The sequence below is a fragment of the Sebastes umbrosus genome, chromosome 4, assembly GCF_015220745.1.
Source record: "Sebastes umbrosus isolate fSebUmb1 chromosome 4, fSebUmb1.pri, whole genome shotgun sequence".
NCBI classification, from domain to species: Eukaryota; Metazoa; Chordata; class Actinopteri; order Perciformes; family Sebastidae; genus Sebastes; species Sebastes umbrosus.
The window spans coordinates 13,917,258-13,944,916 of record NC_051272.1 but is presented as its reverse complement, the minus strand read 5'-3'; the positions used below and the strand labels follow the sequence as shown (position 1 = coordinate 13,944,916).

General features: G+C 41.8%; 1 protein-coding gene across 3 annotated transcripts; it reads left to right on the top strand.

Annotated features, from left to right (window-relative positions):
* Positions 1 to 909: 909 nt before the first annotated feature.
* Positions 910 to 27,659, top strand: sema3e (sema domain, immunoglobulin domain (Ig), short basic domain, secreted, (semaphorin) 3E). 3 transcript variants are annotated; one of them, XM_037767198.1, is made up of 18 exons: positions 911 to 1,240; positions 1,740 to 2,293; positions 13,912 to 14,072; positions 14,863 to 14,922; positions 15,275 to 15,394; positions 17,496 to 17,589; positions 17,852 to 17,968; positions 18,641 to 18,783; positions 18,876 to 18,990; positions 20,276 to 20,345; positions 20,430 to 20,574; positions 20,912 to 21,137; positions 21,373 to 21,464; positions 21,893 to 21,934; positions 22,792 to 22,958; positions 23,318 to 23,388; positions 23,716 to 23,849; positions 25,630 to 27,659. In XM_037767198.1, exons 2-18 carry the CDS (start codon positions 2,173 to 2,175, stop codon positions 26,131 to 26,133), a joined length of 2,382 nt encoding a protein of 793 aa, XP_037623126.1. In that variant the 5' UTR covers positions 911 to 1,240; positions 1,740 to 2,172; the 3' UTR covers positions 26,134 to 27,659. The 3 variants fall into 3 exon arrangements, with proteins under 3 accessions (XP_037623127.1, XP_037623126.1, XP_037623125.1); XM_037767199.1 differs by having other exon boundaries at positions 910 to 2,293; positions 23,321 to 23,388; XM_037767197.1 differs by having other exon boundaries at positions 911 to 2,293.

The window sequence follows — 27,659 nt, the reverse complement described above, 5'->3', positions numbered from 1 at the left end:
GCAATGTGGGAGTTGAAGTCATCAGATCTCAGGGTGGTGCAAGGGGGGTGTGGGGGTGCAGCTGCTACAGCCTAAAGGAATCATTTCCAATTCTGTTTTACTGTATGTGTCTTCATTTATAGGCTTGCCATTTGTTGATACATTCACACTCACATTCACACTGTTCATAAATCTCTCTTTTTCCGTCCAGCTATTCATCCTATTTATTCAGAAATATGTGTTCTGCTTTGTCTGTGCATGCGTTTGTGATATTGATGCAGTTTTATTGTTGCTGTTAATCAATCTGGATCTAAATTATGAGTGAGGATTAACACTGGGAGATGTTCTCATTAAATCCATGTTTTGCAAATTAGATAACCACAAAATGAAACTTTTTTTTTTGTTCACAGACTGATGGAATGCTTCCATGTTCGGGGTCAACATGACTTAATGTCTGTGTCACCACGCAGCCATGAGAAAGAGACGGAGACAGAGAGAAACAGATGTGTTGCAGAGGGCTTTACGGGAGACAGACGTCGCTCTGCTCCAGTAACTGGACGCCTCTGGGACTTCCCTCTGGGATATGTGCAAAATTCAATAATGACTCCAGTCACATCTTGTACATTTTTGTTTTCTTTTTTGCTTATCAGATTCAGAAAGCTGTGGGCCTTGAGACAAAACAAAGACTACATGGACACAACACAACACTGCATATCAATGAGTTCAACATTAATATTTTACACAGTACTGACAATACCTGGTACACATACACAAGCAGAGATGGACTCATTCAGACAGAATACAGTAGCAGAGGAAGAGAAAGCCAGGCACGGTATGATATGATACATTGACACTAATAACTAGGTTTTACAGTGAGAGGTGGGTAGCTAGATAAACAGAAGGAGAGATTAAATGGGCAGGGTGTGAAAGAAACCTTGTACATGAAAATCCATGGTAACAGTGGTAATGACTATCCACATGGAAACAAACACAAAGAGGGCAATAATTGAAAATGAGAGAAGTGCCAGAGTTAAGAGGCTGAAAACCTTGGCGTCTCAGGTCTGTCTATGTTAATGCAGTGGAGGTAGGTGCAAAAAGGAGGTGGTGAAGGAGGAGAAGCAAGGGGTGGTCTGTAGAGTGACACGAGAGGCGAGCCGGGGGGAGTCAAACAGTGCAGAGCCTGCCTGGGAGACACAGCGCACTTAATCCAGCTGCCTGGGAGGGAGAGAGAGATCTCAAGACAATCTAGAGGAAAGAGCAGGTAATTTTCAAGCTGATACACACTCCCCTCATTACCAAGCACACACACACACACAGGCTTTTCCTCCTCACACACACCACACCGTGGCAGGTGGCCTCTGCTCAGATCAGTAGCTGTGGTAGAAGCCATCTTAAACAGCCTCACTGAGGTTTGAGGTGAGGTTTGGATCCTCCCTGACCATTGGAGCGTGAGCAGAGTTACTGTAGGAGAGCTGGAGCTTCACTTTCTTCCCCAGTGCTGAGAGACCGCACGCCAGGCACGAGGCTCCCCACTCCTCCCCTCTCCCACTCCTGCCTTTTCCTGGGCTTTCGTCCAGAGAATGACTGGCTCCAGTGGACCCAAGAGGAGGAACGCAGCCTGAGGATACAGTATAGCAGCTCCAGCCCTGCCTGCCTGCCTGCCTGCCTGCTGGGACACACAAATGCACTGAGGTTTTACAAATCAGCTCCAACACCTTTGTGGGATTCATTTATTATTTTATTTTTTTTCCTGTCATCAGATCAGAAAGAGTGGATCTAAGCTGGGCATACAGACAGACAAACAAACAGACGGACTGACATATGGACAGAGAGCAGTGGGCACTGCGGCGTGAATGTAGCAACTGGACTTCTCTTCTCCCTGGTTACTAAGACCAAACAAGGATAACAGCCAGAGCACTATCCTGTCCACCGAGGTAGTGGGTGGATGCAGCTTTCATCAGACCGCTATAGGGGAAAGCAGAGACTGTATAGAAGCTGCAGAGATACATGTGCTGATTGTCAGAAAATGGACTGTTGCCTCCAAGAAGACTTTTGTTGGATCGCTATCGCTTATTAAAGAGTGTTTGCAGGAACTTGCAGCACAAAGACTTTATTTCTTTTCATGGACTTTGCTGCCCGTGTTGAGTGGACCTGCAGGATTTCTGTGTAGATGAACGTGGAGTGCGTCTCTCAATGAGGATGGCAGAGTGCATAAGGACTGTGTATCAGACACTGATGCTGCTGTATCTTGTTCTGCTGGGCACGGCTCACACAGCCCACAGCATCTACCCAAGGATACGCCTCTCCCACAAAGGTAAGAAATACTTAGCGTGTGTTTCTTTTATTACCTTTAATCTACTTTAGCAGCACAGATTCAAATGCTCTGCTGTGTTGCAACAAAATAAAGACAGCCTTAAGGTGATGCGGCATAGTGCATTAAACTGTCAGGAATAGTCAATGCAGCCTCAACCGAAACTAGCGCGCTCCGTTCACTGCCTTCAGTGCAGATTGAGGATAAGACAGGTGTAACAGAACAGGATTTTTCATACTGTAATAGACCTCGACTCTCAATTTATAGCAATATTCATTGCAGTATTTTTGTTGGTACCACAAAAATTTGCTAAATGAATGTCAAAAATTGTATTTTTTTTAAGCTGATTTAACAAATATATTGCATCTTTCTCTGATAGATATTATGTGAAATACAAGTATACAAAAAATACAACCAAAAATGCACAAATACATAAAGTGGAGGCAGAGAAGCGGCATCCTCTCTGAGTAAAAGAAGCCGCAGGTTATCATTACCATCTAATGAGATGGCCATTGAAGATTTATGTTCTAGCCTGAGAGTCACCATGCAGGGTTGGATGTGACTTATGTGCACTTTTATTCACTCACTGCTGATGATGAAGGAGCCTCCTTGTAGTTTGTTTTGATTCCTCGGCCATGCGGGTTTGAGAATCCACAATGTGGCTTTCTCTCATGACATAGTGGCAGAGCGATGGCTGTGTTTTGTTTTTTGTTTTTTTTGGACATGGTAAAGGATGAGGCCGTGTAGAGAAAAGTGCCTACCAGTTTACGTGTGTGTGGGAGTGTGTGATATGGATGTTCATGTGCTGGTATGCGGACCGATGGTTGTGTATCTCTTGGACAATAATGGGGGTTTTATCTTTTGTAGATAAAACTCCTGAGTAAACATTGGCTTTTTCCTCGCAGTTTCTTTGATCTCTAAGGCAACAGAAGGTGATGATTCCACATAAGCCTGTTAGTCATGGTTGAATATAGGTGTGGAATTTGGATGGTCAATAACTCATACATAAATATGGTGCTGTGAGTCCGTTATGAGGGTTGACGAGTCTGATTCATCGGGTTCATCTGTGAGGAGAGTTTGCTGTATTATGACATGTACTGTATCCTTTGTTTCTCCCCTTTTTGCATATTTATTACAATGAATACAGTAAAACACACTTTTTCCAGTGAGAAATAATGGGAATGGATGTAGAAATTTAATGAATTTGAAAGATTAACTGAGAGAAAAAGAGAGATGCGAAGCTCGTATATCAGCAAAAGTGAGAAGATCAGTGCTGATGTGCTTACTCATGAATGTCACATCAATATTTGTTACGATCGTGACTTAGGTGTTGATGAATATCATCCAATTCATTAACCGCCTGAGGGCAAAGCTACTGCAGTGATTGACATCCCACCTCTCTCTCTCTCTCTCTCTCTCTCTCTCTCTCTCCTCTGATACATGTTCTGGCTAGCACACAGCGCCATGAAAAGGCTGCAGTTGGATCCTATCATTATGGAATGAAAAACATCTAAGCCTTAATATATGCCTCATGGGCTCTGCCAGGGATTTCGGCACACACCCTTACGTCCACACAAACTCACACACACACAGACAGACAGACGCATGCACACATGCGCAGGCAGAATAGTGCGAATTCCACACACGCCAATGACTTGGATGCAGTTCAGGGAGACGGAGAGGGATGTGGTTTTAACCGTTCACCCTCGGGACTAAGAAAATATTACCATAACATCTGGTATCAAAACGGGGTGGAAAAACTAGATTCTGCTCTTTGACAGAAAGATTGATAATGCGAAATAAAAGCAAATAATATCAGTGCGAAAATATTTTACAACCTGCTTCTGGTCACAGTGTTGGATCGATAGAAATCTCAATAAAATATCAGATCTCCTGCTTGCTGGGAATGAATTCCTCTGGGCACATTATCATGTGTTTCAAGGACGACCTTACAACCATTGGGTATGGATCTCCGCATGCTTTGATGTTAGCCACACCTCACACATGGTGGGGAATTATTATTCACTCTCTCTTTCATCTATTCCCCCATCTTCTTGTCTAGACTTCTGGACCAGTGAAGATTTTTCCAAATGCATTTGATTCACTTTCATCCCAGTCATCCTTTCATTTGCTTATACACCCCCAATTAAGTCCAGTTCCAAAAAGGTTGTTATCTAAATCACATGGAGTATTGAGTTACAATCACAGACTCGCAGCTGTCTTTAGAGAGAATTGAACCTAATCTTTGACTACACAGCTTGCAAAGACCTTAAACACAAGCTAAAGACCTCAATTACTTGGACTTTTGGCCAATCAAACTCCCCACATCCTGGGTTATTATACATAGAAATGGCCTGCAGGGAGATTTGCTCACTATAGAATGGAAAGTTTGTTTTGTTGTGCCCTTGGACACAGATCCACGAGATTTAGCTCTTGGCCTGTGGAGTGAAATGAGCTCTTCTTTTAGGATGACCATCAATTCTGCTGCTAATGATGCTGTAGCGCGGCTAGCATGTGTCAGAGTCTGACAGGCTGCAGGTAGGAGGCCAGGCTTAGACTTATTTTGCTGCCTCTACAGCCCTGTCATCATGCCTGGCTTGAGCTGCACAGAGTGTGATACAGCAGTTTTCCTAATAGTGATGACCTAATCAGATCAAAGTCATTTCCAAAAACTCTTCACTTCTGCATAGTTTGATATGTTGGCTAATTTAGTTAACTTTGCACTTTTTGTGAGGTTGTGTTGGACATTCAGTTCCTGTTCATTCAGTCATGTCAGTTCTGCAGTTCTCAGTGTTTTTTTTTGACAAATCAGGAGAATGCATTCCTGATTTAGTGAAGCTTAAAATGTCATCCCACCCATATAATAGGTACCTGTTCAGAACTGCTTTGGTAATGTGCATTCACAGAAACCACTATCTGATAAAGAAAATGTTGAAAACGGCGATATTAAAACTACATTTTCCATAGCTGAGAGTCTATGTGCTCTTGTTGCTGTTTACAGCAAATAAAATCTCTCACATTCCTGAAAACAGGCTGTTCTCACACACCTTTCGTAGTAATTTGTATATATCCCACAAAATCTCTTTGTATGTAATCCAAGTAATCGTGACCCAGGAAGTAAAAAGAACGACAAACACTGCGTAGGGAGGAGGTCGGCGTGGACGGGTGGGTCAAAAAACACTAGACTCACCAAGGAGGCCGGTGTTCGTACCCTGTGTGAAACCAGAAGTCAACGTTGATTTATTTGTCACGTAGCTTCCGTACTACAGTAGTTACGCCACTTCTGGAGTTATTTTAACCAAAACCACAATCTTTTCTTAAACTTAACGAAGTAGTTTTGTTGCCTCCACGTAACGTCCGTACTGAAATTACGCCACTACTAGATTTAAGTTGTTTCGTTGCCTAAACCTAACCAAGTTGTGTCCTGTGAAGACTGAATTTTATTTTGAAAAGACTGTATGCATGTAACGAGCGAAAATTGACACGTGTTGCTGGACATTTGTAGGAAAACGCACGAAAAATGAGAATAACTTTTTGTAGAATATCATACAAACCGATACATTGCAGAAAAATGACACGAGTCGGCAGGTTATTATTGCAGTCTATCCTAAAAACATGTCTTGAGTCTAGTAAAAGTGTTGCTTGAAAGCAGCTATGGCAGACACACGGAATAAAACATGACCATTTTACAATAATTAAATTGACCAGGCGTACCTTCAGCATGTCTGCCAAAGACGTATTTACTTAAAAGTCATAATCGTTGGGTAAGGTATAAATATTTTTCTTCAGCAGGTCTGCGAAGGTGAATAAAGTTATCCGGTGATGCTAAGCTGTTCTGACAGGGTTAACATCATACTGTATATGTCCACTTATATAAATAAACACATGTGCTTTCCCTATTTCAACCCAACATTTGCCTCATAGAAAAGTAAAACAAAAGTTGAGTTAAAGCACTTAACAGCTGGATTTACTCATACATGTATATATTCTTCTTAAACTGAATGAATGAGAATATAGGTGAGCACATGACACATCAACAAATACTAAACCCATTTCTTTTCTTCAGCATTTACTGTAAAATTGTGAGCTTAGGTATGTGCATGTGTGAACACAGGGATTACTCAGGTAGCAATTACTGTATGTATGAAATCCCCCTTTTGGGCTGTAATTTCAAACCTTCCTCTCCAGACAAGAAAACGCTCTCTCTGTATTTTACAACCTTGAAATGATGTGGCTGTAGGTGACTCTCTTCTGAGGGTGAGATGGGGGAATACCAGTATGGCCTTGAATTGTAAAATAAAATGAATGAGGGGATTTTTTTATGTTTTCTATATAAAGCTAATGTGTAAAGTGATGAGTCCCATTAACTTTCTTCCGCCTTACGTGTGCACCCTACAATTAACATTTACCACCTTGGATCGTGGCCATAGGGCAGTCACAGACCTTATATCAAACCACTGGAAAGTGGAGGTAATAGCGATGATTAGATAAATCACACCTTTTAGGTCAGCAAAGGGAAAAACGATATTTTCTCAACCCCCCTCCCCTCCCCTCCACGCTCACCTCTCCCCCTCTCCCTCGCTTCTCATCTTGTCTGTGCACATCTCAGCGTCCTTTCCTCTCCCATTGTGTTATGTGTGTGCTCTCCAGTTCATTAATGAGATGTCCAGAGGGGAAGGCAGCTGGCGAAACTCTAATATCCTTTCTGACCTTTTCCCGGCGAAGGGATCAGGCAGAGGAGATGAGTTAAGTTTGTGACCTGGGAATAAAGAGAAGGCACGAAGATTGTTTGAGTCTTTAGAGAGCATGTTGCAATATAAGAGAGGGGGGAAAAAAGAGGATGAAGGATGACTAGTGAAGGTGAGCACACACAAGACACAGAAGTAGATATTGCTTGTTGTAGGCTGGCAGTTTAAGGCAAAGCTTGTTATTTTGCAATGCCAACTTGTGGGAGACAGAGAAGAAACTGTTCATCTGGAATATGGCTACACTGTAGTTGTTAATTAAACTTATGATAACATTGAAATGGGAATAAACGGAATAACTAATGCACTAACAAATACAGCAAAGAAATCTATATGCAAGTTTACATTTGTTCAGTGTGTTCTGTTACTTAAACAATTGAGCGAACTTTTTTTCTGTGCTGACGTTGCTTTAGGTATTCTACACAAATTACAGTACATATGAAAATCAGTTTAAGAACGTTGGTATTTTTCAACCTGGACCTTATTTTCTAGTGTCTGACATTACTGAAAGAGTCTCGCTCAAGGAGAAGTCTCATTCTGAAATCTCGCTAGATGACAGAAATAAAGAACATTTATAATAGATATTAACAGAAACATCATGTAGAGTCCACACAGAGTCAAAAACGTGTGCAACAAAGTTCCATTTACCTGAGTGACCTCCTGTTAAATGATCCTCCTAACTGATCTTTAAAAAAACACTGGAAGAGACACCAACATGGAAACTCGCAGCTACATGTTTGTTTTGATGAATGCATGCTAGAGTCACAGAAACAAGCAGCTAAAACATGAAGAGAAGCAGATTCAAAGTTCAAATTTATGAGATTTAACAGGAAACTCCGAGAGCTGTAGAGTGAAGAACATGAGTGGGTGGCAAACAGCGTGAGCCAGAGACAAAATTAAAGTTTTTATGAACCAAAGTGCTTCTTTATGGATCAAATATATACCGACGTTACTAGAAGACCCGTCATTTTAAAAGAGATATATATTATTATTACATATTTTAGGTTCCATCAGTGTTAAAAGGTAACGATCAACAAGGGTCCTAAAAGTGTCCAATTTTTAAACAAAGTATGGTTTAATGTCTCCATACAACAAAACACACAGAAGAAGGATAACACTTAAAGATCTAAAGCTGAATTTTATAGGATGACAACGGTGGAATAGTGGAATACATCAATGGTGGAAACGCAGGTGCCAGCTGGGCAGAGTTTGTTGTGTTGGAGTACAGAAAGCGTAGCTTAGTGTTATCTAAAAGATTTTCAATGTCATGGCTGAATATTTAGATGGTTTTGACAATGTAGATGAGGTCTTTGAATTCGATGGCCACCCTCATTTGTTTGAGCCAGAGTATACGGATATTCAGATTTCACAACAAGACTTCTCCTTGAGCGAGACTTGAAAACAATAACAAGCAGACGGGATAAAGCGAAAGGTAAAAAAAATGTTTTTATTTCTCTGTAGGGTCCTTTCTGTAATGCTGTCAGACACTTTAATAGCAATCTGAGCCTGTCAGTGGCAAAAACAAGCACTTTTAGTGGAGAAAACGTTACACTGATGCTGATTATGGATGTATAAAGAGAACTGGATACAACGTTGGAGGCCGGCTCCCGTTTATTCCTATCAGAGTTGCTCAGTGGCGCATGAAGCCAAAATGACTCAACTGTCGAGTGATAAAGTACCCGAATCATCCGGCGATCTTCCACATCCATTGGGCCCATAGAGCAGGCGCAGTAGCGTTTCCTTTAACTCCGTCTGCCAGCTCTCGCTCCAGCCTCGGTCTGGGGCTCATTCACATGAACGGAGGAAGGGAAATAACTCTGGATTCATTAGTGCGTTTTACAACTTTTAGGATCAAATGATTTAAATAACGGCTAATCAAGTGTTCCTACTAGATAAGGTCTGCCTTACTGATGTCTCTTTACTAATGTAAGTCTATGGGAAATGGTCTTTTTGGACCCAAAAGCGTCATGTGACGGACACGGACGTTTTAGTACCACCGTTTGGCCACTACAATAATTTGCTTCACAGCCCGGCGCACTACCTGGGGGCTTGCGCTGATCACTTGCCCACACAGCTCATTTCACAGCTGGCAGTTACTTTATCCGTCAATACAAGACCAATTAAAAAAAATGTTGTCCACATTAGTCACTGAGACACAGACACGTGGGAAAATAGGGTCCAGGTTGAAAAATACTGAAGTTGCCCTTTAAGCTTTATGGGGCTTTTGACATTTAGCTATCTATTGTCAGACAGTAACCCCCATCAATAACTAATTCATTTGGGCTCCAAGGTTATATAAAGTATAGTTTGGAGCTGATGGGGATAGACTACAGCACACTCGTGACACACTCACTGTATGTGAACACCGGCATGGTTTGATTAAGAGGTATATATCTGTTCAGGCCAATAACAACATGAACTGTCAGTTGTCAATGTGTTCTGATTTATAACATTAATCAAGTCTCTAAGTCTTTATTACCGAGAAACATACGCTGCTCTCTCTCTGTCTCATCCTGCTCGGACACTCCATGTGGCTTTCATTTTACTCTGTGACATCATTCCCCCTACCCACACGCACACACACACGAGGATACGGGAACACAAGGCTGTATACCGATAATGGCATAACACCCCAGTCCTCCAGCTCCTGACCCCCTAACCCCCAGGGGCTCCACAGTCTCAGACCTCGACTTATTCTGGTCCCCTTTAACTCTAGCCCTTTCTAATCGCTCTCTTTGTTTCTGTTCCAGCACGAGTCCCATAACTCAATAAGTAAACCTACATTATAGGCTTATTTCACTGGAAATATGAGACTGTCTTCCACAAGTTTAATTTCTTACATGAAATGTGTGCTTAATATTGGCAATAGATTAAATTATGAGAGAAAATTTAATTTGCGTTTTAAGTTTCCTGAGGAATGTTTTATATGAACTCCTGTGTGTATTTATCTTTGGCTAAACAGGAATATTTCCCCCCCTGCTGCTAAACAGCTTATAATCAAAAGTTGGTTGCTACTGCACGCACACATGCACATATTGTTCTCCCCCCGGTGCAGCAAAACAGTGTTTCCATACACGGATAAATAGGAGATCACAAAGTTTATTTTGATTTCACTTCACCAAATCTTCTCGGGGCATCTCTCAGCACTCTCCAAGACAGCCGATGAAAGTGTCTGTCTTGAGGGAGTCCTTTTTCCCTGTGTTTTCCATTTGAAGTGGGATCACAGTGGGGCCATGTGTCTCCCTGGCTCAGTTGCTGATGGAGAAACACCCTCCTCCTCCTCCTCCTGCTCCTTAGCTCACGGCTAAGGAGCCCTCACTGGCTGCAGATGGCGAGAACAATTTGGAGAGAGGAGAGGGGAATTACGGAAATCCCCTCTTTTGCTTCTTCAGTCTGAGCATGGGCTGCATCTGTCTGCAACTGGTGCACATAATAACAGAGGAGAAACCTCTTAAACAGCATTGTGCGCTCTGAAGCGTCTCTCAGTGTGTCAATGTAATCACACCCACAACTGTGTTTAATAGTAACTCTGTAATCATGTGTAAGCTGATTAATCAACACCTTATTATACATGTGATTATAGTTTCTTATCTTTTGTATTTGCATTCTGGTGAGGAATGGATATTCTCTCTTTTTCTCTCCTTTTTTTCTTTCATTTTCAAGATACAATCTGGTTATCGTTAAGATTTTCCTCCTTTTGTTTAAATCCATTGCAATTCAGAGTCGAACACTATACATTTAAAATATCATATTTACTATTCTACACATGTAAACAAAATTACAGAACGAAATGTATCTGTATTTGTGTTTGCTTGTGTGTGTGAGAGAGAGAGAGAGCGAGAGAGCGAGACAGCTTGTGCATGTATGCATCTGCCTCAGCTGTGTGTACATGTCTATATAAATCAGCTGCCGCTCATGATTATTGACAAAGACAAGTGAAAAGTAGATGGAAAAAAAGGGTTTGGCTTATGGACTGTTTACTCCATCACTTTATATATCCATCTACGTCTATCATCTGAATAAGTGGTAGCAGATCGGGCTTCACATAAAGAAGGAGCTGATTGTTTGAGAGGCCTGACTAACACTTGTAGAAACTTTGGAGAGGAATGTTAGAGGACTGTCCTTGATCCAAGTTCAGCTTAACTCAGAGGGGACTGTGAGGAGATAGAGGGGAGAGACAGTGTGTGTGTGTGTGTGTGTGTGTGTGTGAGAGGGAAAGAACTCCAAGTGTGTGTGGATTAGATAATTACAGGAAGCATGTTTGAGCCCTGGCAGAACACCACTGCCACATCCCCTCAGTCTCTTCAACCTAACCACCCGAGATCTAATGCTGCTCAAACAAACAGCCGCTTGTCTCCAACATAGAAATCGTAATAGCTACAAAATATCCTGTGTGGATACCTAATCCCATGTTAAACAAATAAAACCTTCCACAGAGTGTATATGCTGTTGCCATGAGTAATTTAAAAAAGAATTGGATAAACACTCTTTCCTTGTATCTTAGAGATCAAGTTTCACTAAAAATATACAGATACTATAAGAAAAACAAATCATGCAATTACCCCCTGCAACCTCAGCATTTAGAGACGTCTCAGCATTATTTGAAGTAGCTGTAAGGTTGGCATAGTATTACAATCCTGTTGTTGGTCGCCATTTTCCACCCTCTCTTTAGTTAAAGGGAGATTTCTGAAGAGTTGTGCATTGATGGCCTAATGTGTGCATGAATGTAAAATGAAGAGAGAACACAGTGTGCAGTGCTAGTAGGGGTGGGAATCACCAGAGGCCCCATGATACGATCTTATTGTGATTTTAAACATTTTCCGATATGCTGAGTACTGTATTGCGATTTTCAAGTGCAAAATATGCAGTTTGCCAACATCTATTTTATCTAATAAGATGCAGTTTTCACTCTGTTCATGTCAGAGTTTTCATTCACATATCTTGAGGTCAGAGGTCAAGGAACCCCTTTGAAAATTGCCATGCCAGTTTTTCCTCGCCAAAATTTAGCGTAACTTTGGAGCGTTATTTGGCATTATTCCCGACAAGCTAACATGGCATGGTTGTTTGGATTCCTTAGGTTTTCTAGTTTCAGATGATACCAGTATCTTCATCCTTCGCTTTAAGACTGAGCCCGCTACAACCTCTTAAAAACAGAATAGCAGCCCGGGTCGGATTGTTAAGAGGTTAATACTGTAGTTTATATATTAAAAAATTGATTTCTTGACGTCAGTGTATCGATACTAGTGTTGTCATTATACTGGAATTTCTAACTTTGATACAATACCTTGAAAAATATCCTTCCTGTGGAAAAAAGTACACAACATTGAGGGATACAATTTTAGATTTTTTATTAAAAGATAAATAGCGTCGTGTGTGTCAACTCGCTGTCGGAGAGAAGAGAGAGCAGAAAGCGCAGCTGGTACCTGTGTATCGATACTGTGGAAAATTAGTATTGAAACCGTTTCAAATATTCTGTTTCAATATGTATTGATACTTTGATATTTTTACCACACTAATCGATACAATAGTACCACACAAAATATCGCGATACTATGCTGTATCAATTTTTTCTCCCACCCTGAAATGCTGGTGCTATAAATTTGATCACACACCCTGGCTTTGAATCTGTCTGAGGTTTTTAAATGCTGTGCTAACACACACCAGATCCCCATCTTTTCTTTTACAAGGACACCCGGTCCAACCCGGGCAGCCATGTGTTAACGAAAGGTTTTTCAGGCCAGTGCAACCCAAAGGAAGTGCATACCTCTGGGGCTTCAGCACTTTGTTGAAATCCTTCACCCTCCACCTCTACAGGAGCTCACAGAGAGCAGGTATAGAGGAGCAGCCTGTCGGGTTCAATCAGGGAGATACAACTGGGTGTTCTGCTGCATGGGTGTTGTTGTTGCATGTGTGCATGCAAGCTATCTGCGTCTACTCGGTCTGTGATTATTCTGACGAGCGTGTGTTTATGTTTAATGACACATCTGTCATGGTCCACTGCTTCCTTTTTAAAGTAGGATTTCAAATCTCCTAGAGCAAGACTGACAGGGAGTGGCAGCTGATCTCAAACTAATGGCTGATAAAGAGACTGGTTCCGTTTCCTGTCCGATAAAACTGCTTCCTCCTGGTAAATGGAACCATAGACCATGCTGTGTCCCTCCCATTAATCACAACATCTTTCCCAGGAATCATATCACACTTCTTCCATCCCTGCTTCTGCCAAAATATCCTCTCAGTTCTCCTCTCAGTAGTAGTTTATTGGTTCGTACTGGTGCTTGGGAGGTCGGCTTTGAGCTGCCGCTGCTCTTTTATGCCATATGAACTTTTACTGATAATAAAAACAAGATGCGTTTTAGTTCTACAACCAGGCCAATGACACAGAGTAGCATAGCTGAATTGAGTGAGAGGAGGTGTAGGTGCCACATGAGCTGGAGAGATGAGATGGAAAGATAACCCTTCTGTTGCTCTCTGCCGTTCTCTGGGGGAAACTAGGAATCAGAAACACATGTTGCATTGTGCCCTTGAGCATTTGGGACTCAGGCGCAGGTTACTGGAGCAGTTAGAAATCCCTTGAGGATGGGGTTTGGTCAAATTCAATCTTGCTGGTTAGTACGGTCGTGTCTCGCGAGATGGTTAAGGTTAGGCATTGACCTTGAATGGTGAAGGTTGGGATACAGTAGGTCATCGAGCAGCGCGTGTCCTTAGGGTTACCTTCTGGACACGACCGGTTAGTACAGCCATGAAACAAGATGACGTTTGAAATGAAATGAAAACGCTCTCTATCTTTCTATCTATTGCTGAAATTGCTAAAATGCAGACTTGTATTGTGTTGCCTGTTTTGTCTTAATCTCTTTCTGTGTTTGTTGTTTTCTGCAGAGCTTTGGCAGCTGAACAGGACCTGGGTGTTCCAGGGACATGGAGCATCTCTTCAGCCCCAGACCATGCTGCTGGATGAGGGCCACGAGAGGCTTTATGTTGGGGCCAAGAATACTCTGTTCTCTCTCAGCTTGGACCGGGTTAACTCGGAGCACAGGGAGGTAGGTCTGTTTTCATCACTCCCTGCCTGTTAGGAAGTGACAAATGTTGAACTCACACACCCACAGGGCAGTAGGTTAGCCAAACTGAGTGTGCATGTGTGCATCTTCATAGGAATGTGTTCAGTATAAAACAGTGCTTTGACTGAGTTCTTTTAATTGGAAACTGAAAAGGTAGCACGATACCCCTGTGAGATTATTAGCAGTGAAGATCGTGGTTGTTTGGGTCACATTGCCAACTATATACGACAGCGTATTAGGGCCATTGTAGGTAAAAAAAATAAAACTACGGAGTCGGGGAAGGATAACTTCTATTCAAAAACTTCTGTTCAAAGATAGAAGTTGTTCATCTCTACTTTCCTGTAACTTCTAAAATATTAGTATTTTTATGTTCATAAAAGAACACTTTAAGAACATGAAAGAAAACAGGTACACAGTATGTATCTTTCAGGACCTTCGACTTGCTCAGATTTCCAATTTTTTTCTCGTAAATGTATGACTTTATAATCTCACAAATTTGTGAGTTTGTTCTAATAAATTTGCCACTTTAATCTCAGAGAATATCCAAGTTTTTTCTCATAAATTTATGATTTTAATCTCTGATATTCAAGTTTTTTCTCGGAATATTACCCCCCTCCCCCAGCTCCGTAATTATTACTTTTTTACCTACAATGGCCCTAACACGCCGTCGTTACTATGCACCGTATGTACAAAATGTTTAATGTAATTTTTTTTGTTTATGGTGAAACAACTTTAAACACATTTATTTACAATAAACTGTGTTTTCTCACAGATCCAGTGGGCCAGTACAGAATCTCAGATTGAGGAGTGCTTGATGAAGGGAAGGGAAAAGGTAAGAGACGCCCTCTACATGACTGCACACGTTCTCAACTGGTAGTACGGCTGAGATTGATTACCAAGAGAAAAATGCCCAGTTGATAATATGCATTAACTTGGCAGGTATATATGCAGTATAATTCATTTATTATGTAGGTAGAGATACATACAGTCAGCAAGTATGGATTGATTTATATATCTCACTGTGCTCATTAACCTTTGTTTAACCTGAAGTATTGATGTTATTGATGAGGCCGTAAAAAGCCTGGCATTTTTCCAGTACATCATTTTCTCTGCTTGGCCTCAATCCGCCCTCATAACCTCCTCCTCCCCCTCCGACTGATTCATCTCTGTATCTCTCCCAACAGTCGGAGTGTGCTAACTACATCAAGGTCTTGCAGCAATACAACCAGACCCATCTGCTGGTCTGTGGAACAGGAGCTTTTAACCCCATTTGTGTCCTGGTCAAAGTGGGACACGCAGGGCAGGTGAGTCCTGAAAACAGAATTAGAGATTGGTTTTACAGCCAGAAAGTCAAAGGGTTCCTCCTGCCAGAGATCTTTTCAAAGTCCAACAACACTTTGACATTACTTGACAGTTAGTCCATGGTGGATATTTTTAATTATACTGCTTTAAAAGCTGTGGGTTGCCTTTTGTGAGCATCAGATTTTCACTGCAAAAGACTGGCAGCGAAACGGATGACTACTCCAATGAAAATGTTGCCGATTTCGTCATTATACAGTCGGCCAAATATCGCAGTGTGCCCCTCTACTCTACACTCATCCCTCATTAGTTGCAGTAGCCAAACATTTCTTCACACTGTTTTGATGTTTTAGCCAGAAGCTCCCTAGAACTGTTAGTACAGCTTGGACCGCTGAGTTATTAGACTCATGCTACTGTAGTGGAGTTTTTCCTCCTAGCAACAAGCAGTGATGTGAGGTGGAGATGGAAAAGACAGTGAGTAAGAGAGGGCGGAGGTTTGTTTTCCTCAGAGGGAGAGAATTGTTTTGCACATGGTTCTCATTTATATTGAAAAAAGCTAGGGATGCACCGATACTGGATCGGATATCGGGCCAATACCGACTCAAATAGCTGGCTCGGGTATTGCTGACAAAGAGGCCCATCTATTCAATTCAATTCTATGTTTTATACTACATACAATATATAATGGATGGAATTTTAATTCCTATTTAAGTTTTGAGCAATGTGTTGCTGCATTAAAAAGGTTTACACTGGAATTGAAATTCCTGTTAATTCTGAAAATGTTTTACCAAATTGCTGGTGTACAATTTATTATTTTAATACAATTCAGTAAACTCGGTATCGTCTGATACCCAAAGCCCAGGTGTCGGTATCGGGACTGAAAAAGTCGGATCGGTGCATCCCTAAAAAAGCAAACAACACTACTGTCCAGGTAAACAGAGAGAGCAGGCCAGGTGTTGCTCTCTGTAGGAGCACATTAACAAGAGGGTAGTGTAGACTAAAGTTCTGTCTCACTCAGGGGTCAGTTCAAATGTGAGTAAATTGCCTGCATCCATCTGTGCGAGCATGTTTGTCTACAGCATGACACATATCTCCCGGCAGTCCTCAGTGTGTGTGTGTGTGTGTGTGTGTGCTTTGGGTGTATTTAGAGTGTGGGTAGTGGAGAAGGTTTCCATCCTGCATTCCAGCACTGGTCCAGTAGGTCGACCAGGCCAGCCACGCCATCCAAACAGGAACTACTCTTAACCATCACTCATATCATTGGAATGCTCATAGAGTGAGCAAAACTGGGTCCGTATAAGCTACTACGAGGTTGCCTCACATAAATTTCATACTCGGTGTATGAGATTACATCTACGATTACCATTAAGCTTGAGCTGAATAATATTTACATAACGATAAACTATGATAGAAAACACTATAACCATTCATCAAGCTGACCACTGAGTAACAAATCAAGTGTTAATGCAACACTGGTCTGACATTTTAAAAAAAAAAATAACAGCCCACATTTCAGAGTAATATTCTATCAGACTATTTTAACCGATTTGGTTTAGTAATTATATGATGGATGAGTTTAACCCAGAAACTGACTTGTGTTACAGTCATACGCCGGGCAGTAGGCACAGCACAGTGGGGCTCTGTGGCTCCTCATAAATCAATATATAACTTCCTCTCTGATCTGCCAGTGACAGTCGTAAACATTGTGGTGGCCCACCAGATATGAGCTGTGGTTCTATAGGGAGTTCAGGTCTATGTATGTGTGTGTGTGTGTGTGTTTCTGCCACCTGCTGTGCAGGGCAATAAGATCAAAAGAGTAGAAGTAGTGAACTCACGATGATATAAGAGCAGAACATCGTTGGTTATACACATCCAGACAATTGGTCATCCATCACTCCTTGTCTCATCTGTCTTTCTTCCTCCGCCTCATCCATCACTATCTGATCCGTCCTCTCTCTAATTCACCTCTATCTCTCTCTATCTCTCCTCGCACCACCTCCTTGGGGCTGGTCTGGATGTTGTTAAAGCCTTTGCAAGCTTACAGCTTTTGAGTGTTTCATGCACATTTGTGTATGAATAATTGTGTGTGTCGTGTGTTGTTCTCAGGACAAGCAGTTTGCTCTTGAAGAAGACAGCATCATGAGTGGCAGAGGACGCTGTCCATTCGACCCCAACAGTCCGTGCACGTCTACGCTCTCCAGTAAGACACTCTGTCACTCATCACTTCAACATTTGCTCAGCTACAAGCACAGCTGTGTGAGACTACAGCTTATGTTTTCACTCACACCATGCAATTCCACATTGCAGAGGTGTGCTCACTTTGTTGACCTCTAACCAGTCTATACTGCCATCTTGTGGTCTTTTTCCATGTCTATATTTCAATCACAGTAAAAGGTTATTCACATTTAATACGCATTGTTATTAACTGAAGGGTTTTGTGTGTGTTTGTTTGCATACATTAGGAGGAGAGCTGTACATCGGCCTCTACACTGACTACTGGGAGAACGATGGCGCGTTCTGTCGACTTAACAACCAGACCTACGCACGTACTGAGAGAGACGACAGGCAGCAACTCAACGGTTGGTGTACATTACAGGAAAATGATCTCCCTTTTAAATGCAAGGGAGTACACACAGATATTGTAGTAACAAATCCTAAAGTGTGACAGTTAAATGAGGTGGTGTTCACATGAGATGTAATGATTCATAGTGTAAATGTTCCGTATAATCAAATTATATTTAATTAAAGAAAGTGTGACACAAGATGTTCTGTAGATACTGTGGGCCTATCAATTTCTCGAGTGCACCAAAGCACCAAATCTGTGTAACAAATGGTATCGACCCAATAATTGCTGCAAACGACCAAACATTTTCTCCAGAGGGGCATTCCCCAATACCCCCCTAGCTGGCTATTTTTTCCCACTGGCTAGCTACTGCAGATACTTGTGGAATTTCCTATTTATTAAAGCATATAGCACAGGCCTTTGTCACATGGTTTTATGATATTACGCTATTGTATTTTTTTATTTTATTTTTTAACCTCAGGTAGCGCTCTCTTTTTTCCCACCATACATGTGTTTACATCCCTGTTTAAAGAGATCCCTAACATAAAATACTTAAATGAGTATGAATTTAAAATGAACTGCTTACAACGGGCATACTGTCTGCACTATACCGCTACCTCCACGACCTAACCGTTTTTAACTTTATGCTTCATTCCAAGCCCTTTTTGACATTTTCTCCTCTCTACAGAACCTAAATTTGTGGGGTCGGCAGTTATTCCTGACAACGACGACAGAGACGATGATAAAGTTTACTTCTTCTTCACTGAGCGAGAGATGGATGCTGAGGGAGTGAACAAGGCCGTGTATACTCGTGTGGGGCGAGTCTGTGCGGTGAGAATGCAAAATAATGCTGTAGAAAGATTTCTGGCCATCATCCAGCCAAAGTACTGCACTCACATTGTATATCTGCTTTCATCTCTCAGAATGACCAAGGAGGACAGAGGATGCTGGTGAATAGATGGAGCTCCTTCCTGAAAACCCGTCTTATCTGCTCTGTGGCTGGACCCAACGGCATTGATACACACTTTGATGAACTTGGTGGGGCTACAAGGAAACTCTTTGCATGCCATCTTATTTATTTATTGTTCAGCTTTGAGGTTTCTTTGCCTGACAGTAATGTACACATCTGCATCTATATCCATCAACATTTGAGGAGTCACTATGGTGGGCTATCAAGGATTTTTGTTACATTGAGCATCTGACCGGCAGTAGTGATGAGCAATATGTAGTAGTAAAGCAACACACTTTGGATTGTTTACATCAGATGCACAGACAGTAGTGTATTTGTAGTGACGACTAGTTCTCTGATGTCGGTTTTGTATATCTGGGCCTTAAAAGCCCCAGTGAGTTCCTCTCATGTATTACCAATACATTCAAGTCACTGAGCTAAGAAAGGGTGATCTTTGAAAACCCCAGAAACTCATTTATCAAGGCTTACTGCTGTTCTGAAGGCATTTCCATAACTCCACAAAGACTCTTCTATCCATCTGGATGAAAAACATATCTGTTCATCTGCTGCTGCAGGATAAGAGAGATTTGAACCGCTTTCTCAATCTGTTGGGAGTAAGACTTTGATTTACGAAGCTACCAAAAGAATATCTGTACTTTAACAAACTGTCTCAACCGTGCTAGCGGCTCTGTGAAGCTGTACTACGAAATGCTAATGTCCACATGCTGATTCAATAAGAGTATTTGTACCACTTGTTTTGTCCAGCCAGGTTTCGGTTAAAGGCATAAAGATTTGTTTGTGAGGGATCTGATGTTGAGAAGAGCTAGTTTTGCTGTGCATGTAATTGGTGTTACGGGTATGGATTGGTGAGTGGCTCAATGTAAGTTGGAGAAGTTAACAGCTTTGCTTGAATAACCTTTAGTGATTCTATTAATCAAGATCGGTATAGTCAAAGTTCTTGTTCCTTCATTGCAATTTGGATTCTCTGAGGAGTCAATTTGTTGCACTGAGGGAGTTGTTTGTGAGGAGCTGTAAGTGATTATCCATGCAAGGACAGAGGAAACAAGGAAATGTCAAATAAGAGACATGGGATGTTCCCATAGTTGGACACCGGAAATGGCGGTAAGGGCTGTGGGCGTGTTGTAAGTCAGAACCTGGCAGTGTTAGAAACTATATAGAACAGGTTGTTAGTTCAAATATGCCCTCATTTCTATAGAAGGTGTTTTGAATTCTTTGTACAGGACCTTGAACCTACGTCTCTACATGAAATGTGCTTTATTGATAAAATTGCCTTGCCTTAGCAAGTGTTAGGGTGTTAGGTGTTACCTAGTGTGGCTAACAAACAATGGCTAATTTCTACATCTTGTGTTTCAGAGGACGTGTTTGTGCTCAAGAACAAGGATGGGAAAAACCCCGAAATCTTTGGCCTCTTTAGCACAACAAGGTGAGTGGAGGGTGATGTCAGCATTTCCTTATACAGTCACAATTTTATCATCTGGCAAATCACTAATAAAAGCCTCTTTTGCAGCACGGTGTTTAAAGGCTACGCAGTGTGTGTCTATCACATGGATGATATAAGAGCAGCCTTCAACGGTCCGTTTGCCTACCGAGAGAGACCGGAGCATCACTGGACGCCTTACGAGGACAGAGTCCCCTACCCTCGACCTGGATCTGTGAGTCTTAAAGTCTGAATAGGGCAATGTTTATGGGATGCCATTCCCGGATGTACCAACATTATGCATTCACAGCACTCTCCATTAGTCTGTGTCCATGACAGACGTCCTTTGGGAGGGACAGCGTTGAGAGCATGTAGGACAGCTCTGGTGAATGTCAGCACTACTGTAGCTTCCTCAGCAGGTCAAACAGGGACAGTCTGAGCCAGATTAAAGCATGTCAGCTTTTTTTTCTCTACATTGCATAAAGGAACAATGCAATTAATAGCCCTCCTCTGTCTCTGCGTCTGCTCCTTCCTCTACTCCTTCTATTTCTGTCACACCATCTCTCCAACAGTGTGCCAGTAAAGTGAACGGAGGTGGCTTCTCCAGCTCAAAGGAGTTTCCGGATGAGGTTTTGCGGTTTGTGCGTTCTCATCCTGTGATGTATCGTCCAGTCCTTCCCCAGCACCGTAGACCTGTCCTGCTGCAGACAGAGCCAGGCAGCAGAAAGCTGACCCAGATCGCTGTGGACAGAGTCCAAGCACAGGATGGACACTACCACGTTCTCTACATCGGCACCGGTACTGTACACACACTGTGAAGAATGAATATACTTAATCCAGAATACTATATGCATGCTGGCAAAATGAAAGACAAACCGGATATATGATATTTGGATCATATAAAGTCAAATATCAAAAAAAAAAAAGCTGTTGTTCTGAGACAGTTTTGAACCTGAAATGTTGCACCGGTTGTGGAAAAAAAGGAAGAATTTTGTATAAGCAACAGCGTAACATTAATGTCCTCTTCTCTTAGACGACTCAGTGGTGCTGAAAGTTATCACCATCTACAACAAAGACACAGACACTATGGAGGAGGTGCTGCTGGAAGAGCTGCAAATATTCAAGGTGCTCTATTTTAGCTACAAAATGTGAAAGCAAAGTAGACTTTGTAACCAAGCATTTCACTGCACACATGTCACAGTCCATTATTGCTGCAGCCACGCAATAAGAGGGAGTACTTTGAAAACACTGATTGCTGATTTGCTTCCTCTCCATCATCAGAGGGGCACAGATATGATTGAGCAGCAGGCCCGCTGTGAGAGATCTTCAGAGTGATTTGAATATATCAATTCTATTCAGATCAGTCACATCTGAAAACTAGTCTGCAAGCGTTTGCCGCTGTCATTTAATTAAGGCCTGATTTGGGATGGATAGGAGCGTGACGGGAGGCCTCTAGTGACAAAGAACTTTATGTCAGCTCTTGTTTCTTTATTCTTACAGCATACGATGAACCACTTATTGTTGAATAACAGTCAAATGTTTCCTGTTTGCAGGTGCCGGCACCAATAAGAGAGATCATAATATCACCTAAAAGGGTAAGAGAACCATTATGGATCCCTTTACTTTTCATGCAATTCTGTTGTTTAGCCACAAGATGTTAACATTGCAACATGTTTCATTACTTTACATTGACATAATTTATATGTACTGTTGCCTACTTGTGGCTACATAACCAAGTTGAATGAGTCAAAGACAGAAAGCATACATATATGTTAGGGCTCTCAATCGATCAAAATATTGAATCGTGATTAATCGCACATTTTTTATCTGTTCAAAATGTACCTTAAAGGGAGATTTATCAAATATTTAATACTCTTATCAACATGGGAGTGGACAAATATGCTGCTTTATGTAAATGTATGTATATATTTATTATTGGAAATCAATTAACAACACAAAACAATGACAAATATTGTCCAGAAACCCTCACAGGTACTGCATTTAGCATAACAAATATTCTCAAATCATAACATGGCAAACTCAAGCCCAAAAGGCAACAACAGCTGTCAGTGTGCTGACTTGACTCTGACTTGCCCCAAAACTGCATGTGATTATCATAAAGTGGGCATGTCTGTAAAGGGGAGACTCGTGGGTACCCATAGAACCCATTTTCATTCACATATCTTGAGGTCAGAGGTCAAGGGACCCCTTTGAAAATGGCCATGCCAGCTTTTCCTCGACCAAATTTAACTTAGGTTTGGAACGTTATTTAACTTCTTTGACGACAAGCTAGTATGACATGGTTGGTACCAATGGATTGCAAGTTACGTTATTGCGTTAAAGAAATTAGTGGCGTTAAAACGAATTTGCGTTAATGTGTTATTATTGCGTTATCTTTGACAGCCCTATTATATTTATTGATATTAATGGTACCATGTTGTTGGGTCCACAGCAACAGCTGTATGTCGGGTCAGAGGTGGGTGTAGCCCAGGTCAGACTGCATCAGTGTGACCTCTATGGCTCCGAATGTGCTGACTGTTGTCTGGCCAGAGACCCCTACTGTGCCTGGGATGGTCTCACCTGCTCCAGATACTACCCCGCTGGAGTCTACACCAAAAGGTAACAGCACACAAACGCACACACACTTGAAGACATATTTTCTCCCTGCAGATGTGTTTGTGAGACCAGCTGTTCACACCTTTACCAGGAGCTCTGTTCCATCATAGCATCTTGCTCTGAATGTCACACTGCTCTGAGGCTGGTTTGCCAAGTCATTATCACAGTCTGCGAGAGACGTGACAGCCAGGTGTTGTGTAATGTCTATCAGTGTGCATTTGATCACCCCTCCCTCCCTCTTTCTATCTTTGATTTCTTTCTCTTTCCTTTCACCCGTCTCTTGCACTTTCATCACATTTTCAAAATGACTCTCTCTCTCTCTGTCCCTCTCTCTCTCTCTACTTCCCTCGCTCCCATCTCAGCAGACGATTCAGGCGGCAGGATGTTCGCCATGGCAACGCCGTCCAGCTGTGCAATGGGCTGCAAATTGATGGTTAGTGTATAAAAGGACTGTGTGATGTGTGTATGTGCATGGGCATGCTTGTGCAAAATTGTCAGACAAATACTGTTTACAAGCAAGGGAATGATGCCGCTCTTCAGAAGCACTAGACTAAATATGACAAAATGTGAACTCTTCATGTGTTGTTGCATTTGGAGGTAGGAAGAGGTTAGTGTGCTTCTACTGAGGCGATAGATTGGGGGAGAACAATCCACTCTATGTTTGTCAGCTAGTGAAAGGTCACGTCAGGTCATCGCAATCTCTTTTGCCTCCCTATCTTTTATGATGTGTGTGTTTGTGTGTTTGTGTGTGTGTGTGCAGATGAACAATGGCACAGAGCTGAGGAGAGGCTGGTTTACGGCGTGGAGAGCAACAGCACTTTGCTCGAGTGTGTCCCTCGATCACTTCAAGCCAAGGTCCTCTGGTTCTTACAGAAAGAGGGAGAGAAACAGGAGGTGAGTGTGATGGACCTATACTTGAATAAATACATATGTAAATATACTAAACATATATTACACTTCAAGCACAGATATGAAAAGTACATACAATCAGGGCTGGAATTTTGCGGAGGCCATGAGCCAAGGCCGCCGTGCCCCTTCAGTTTGGCTTTTTGCCGCTCAAAAAAATGATATGCCATGCGGCCACTGTGGCCTCGATGCCCCGCCTGCACTGCCCCAGCTGATTTCGCCATTTTCTCCTCTGCCTCTTTCCTGTCAATACGGGTTTTAGACACCTATTGTTGTGACTCTGAATTTGGGAAACATCAAGTGAAACGCTCCGCATATAACCAGTGGTGGGTTTGATTTCCAGCCTGGTATGAACTGCTGGAAAACCGGCTATATATGAAGATAGTTTGACACAAATGTTGCCCCTGGATTCCACCAGAGGCCGCCGGAGCTAATAATGGCCACTCCAGACCATGCTTGTTTCCACCAGATGAACCGCAGCACGTTTCAGAAGCGTCCGAGAAGCGTCTCTTTGCTCTGCTCCGCTAAAAACACGTGCCTAGTCTATCTTTGACAGAGTCGCAGCTTAATATACAGTGTCTCCTTCGCTGGTTGAGGGGATGCACCCAAAAGCGTCTCCTTCTCCTTCTATCCCCCCTCGTTCTGGAATTAAATAACTGGAATTGTAACGGTGTTAACTGTCTAGAGGCTAAAGCACAACAAAGTAGGAGATAACAACAATAAACACAATTAAAACAGACAAAAAAGAAACCATTTAACTATGTATACTTTGCATACTTAGGCTATGGTAGAAGCACAAATATCTAGGTAAAATTACCAAATCAAAATCTGCAAGTCAACAAAATCAGGCTCAATTTAAGAAACTTAAGTAGCAATAAATTATTTTGTGAAATAAACAGCTTTTTATTTATTTATTTCACTGATAGTTATACTATGTATTAAAAAGAAAATCATCCTTAACCCTTTAGTTAAATGTATTATTTCTGTGGACTTCAATCATTGTTTTATTTGACGGACTTGCTGCCCTCGCATTTGGCCTTTATGTCCTCAAAAAATTGCCACCCCCAAAGGCCAAGTGGCCTCGCCCCAAAAATGATGACATTGCAGCTCTGCACACAATAAACCAAAGGGTCACTTATCTTAAATCATATGTTGCCGCTTACTCTTATTGTGTGCACCACTTCCAAAAACAAAATGTTCTTCTTACCCCTATGGATCTGTCTGGCTGTGCAGATAGTTTTGGTTTGACTGAGATTTCTGCTGCTACTTTAGTGCAATTGGGGTGAATGTAATTACATTTACATCGGGAAATTTGTGGACTATCTTGAGTAACTGGGACATTGATTTTGTTTTTATTTTTTCAATGAGTAGAGCACCACAAATCTCAATTGCACTGGGATGGTGAGTCAAGTCACAGCCCCATATATCTCAAAACTGAGGAAAATGCATTTTAATGTATCCAAATAGATATAAATGTTGAACATTTAAATATTACATTCAAACATGCGGTGTATACTACAGCAAACAGAAAGCTGGGATGTTTATATACCTCACAGAACCTTAAGTACAGAAGTCTCTGTATTGACTGCACTATTGAAGCTCTACCTTAATTTATCCTTTTAGTTCTGCAGGTTGTTTAATTAAAATTCCTCTCGGGAGAAGAACAAATGCAGCAGCAGTGAAAATGTCTGAATTTCTACACTTGAATAATGGCTAAATCAATGGCTAAAAAAAAAAAAATCATTTTGCTTTTTTTACCTCCGTGTAGGTTCGAGGCGACGAGCGGGTTATCATGACTCCCCACGGGCTGCTGTTTTTACAAGTGAGAAGCTCCGATGCGGGGATGTACGTGTGCCAGACTGTGGAACACGGATATGTGCACACATTACTACGCATCTCTCTACACGTGCTCAAAGGGGAGAGGGTGGAGTCGGCGATCCGCGGGGCTAACGACGGGGACGGAGAGAAAGCTGCGGCTCCGTGCCTCTCCTCCGTGGGCCTCCCGCCGGGCCCCAGCATCAGCCCCAGGGCTCTGGTGCCATCCTCAATCCCAGCAGGCCCCCACTCCAGGCTGTGGTACAAGGAGTTCCTCCAGCTGATTGGCTACGGGGACGCTCAGAGAGTGGAGGAGTACTGTGAGAGAGTGTGGTGCTCTGATAAAAAACGTAAAAAGACCAAAAGGAAGTATGTTCCTCCAGGTGGCGAGAAGAGAGGGAAACGGAGAGGAGAGGAGAACTCCCACCGAGCGCCCAGGCACACCTCGGACACCTGAGGAGAACAGAGATTGACTGCACACACACACACATACACACACACACACACACACACACAATCTAAAGGTCACTCTGTGTTTGCACCATGTAAAAGGTTTTCACTTTGCTTTCAACAAGAGCATTAACAGCAAAACAACAGGACTGTAGCAGGCTGTCGGAGCAGCATTCATTTATCACTCAGTAGTTTGACTGTGATATTTCCACTTATTTTAAAAAGGCTTTTTTCTTTTCTTCTTTTTTTTGTGTGGTATAAACTGATTTACGTGGTGCAGACCCCGGGTAAATACTACAAACGTCCCTGGGAGGAGACGGACGACTGATTTAGCGATGTTGCCTCTGATCTGAAGAGACAGAATATAATATTTAAGCTCCTGTGGACTGACCCAGCCCAACCCAGCCGTCAATCCAAACGCACACAAAGACTGCTACACTTAACCCCGCCTCTCATTCAATGACTTCAATACATGACTTACTGTATCTATTATGAGAGAAAACTATGTTAAAGGTAACGGCCTTCTCATCTTTTTTTTTTTTTTTTTTGGTACTATGATAACTTATTTTCTTGGTCTCTACTTTGTAGTTGTTTTTAGATGTCATAAACTGGAAAATATAGTGTTGTTGTTTTTGTACAGTGTAAAATGCCTTGAGCTTTATGATAATTTGATTATAATATGTTCATGGCTGTGGTGTGTGTGTGTGGTTATAATGGCCACAATGCATACAGTTAAGATGTTGCAATGCCACTATTATGGGTATTTGAGGCATGTTTTAATTATAATTATGCCCTCAATGGAAATAATTACTATTTAAGCACTTGTGAAAACTGGTACAGTAGATTAAAAGTGGTCCTATTATTGTTCTTGTAAGTGGCTACATTTACATCAGATTATCAAATGTACCAACAGTATTGTGTGTATTGTATATTGTATTTATCTAAAATTCAGGATGGTATTTGTGTGCACATCTGGTAACTGTGTATTCAAAAATCCATCCTTCTCTCTCTCTCTGTCTCTTATTTGTTCTCCCTCAGTCAGCCCTTCCTCCTCCAACATTTCCCGCCTTTTGTTCGTCTGTAACGATGTTGCAGATGTGATTCACAATTACCAACGCAAAAACAGCAATGTAGAACACCACATTCCCCTCGGAAGAAGAAAAAAAAAGACAACTAATTGTTAGGGTGACCATGTAGGCATGCCTTTAGCAAAACTCATCATGAGTCAGCCTCATGAATATTCAGTTAACCCTGAGATGACAGAAACATCAAACAATCTGAAATGCATTGTAGTTGTTGTGCTAATTCCATGTCGTGCCTTATTTATCTCTTAATTTTGTCACTTTAGAGTTTCGACCTTGTTGCATTCATAATGGGGTAAAAACAATCGCTTGGTCTCTGTCAAGGCCTCATATCGTCACTCACCGTTCTCCTTGAATATTCTTCAACTGGGAGCTTTGACTTAGATGGAAAATGTTGTATCTGCTATACCCCTTATAAATACCTGCCATTAAAGAAAGATGGACCATCCTT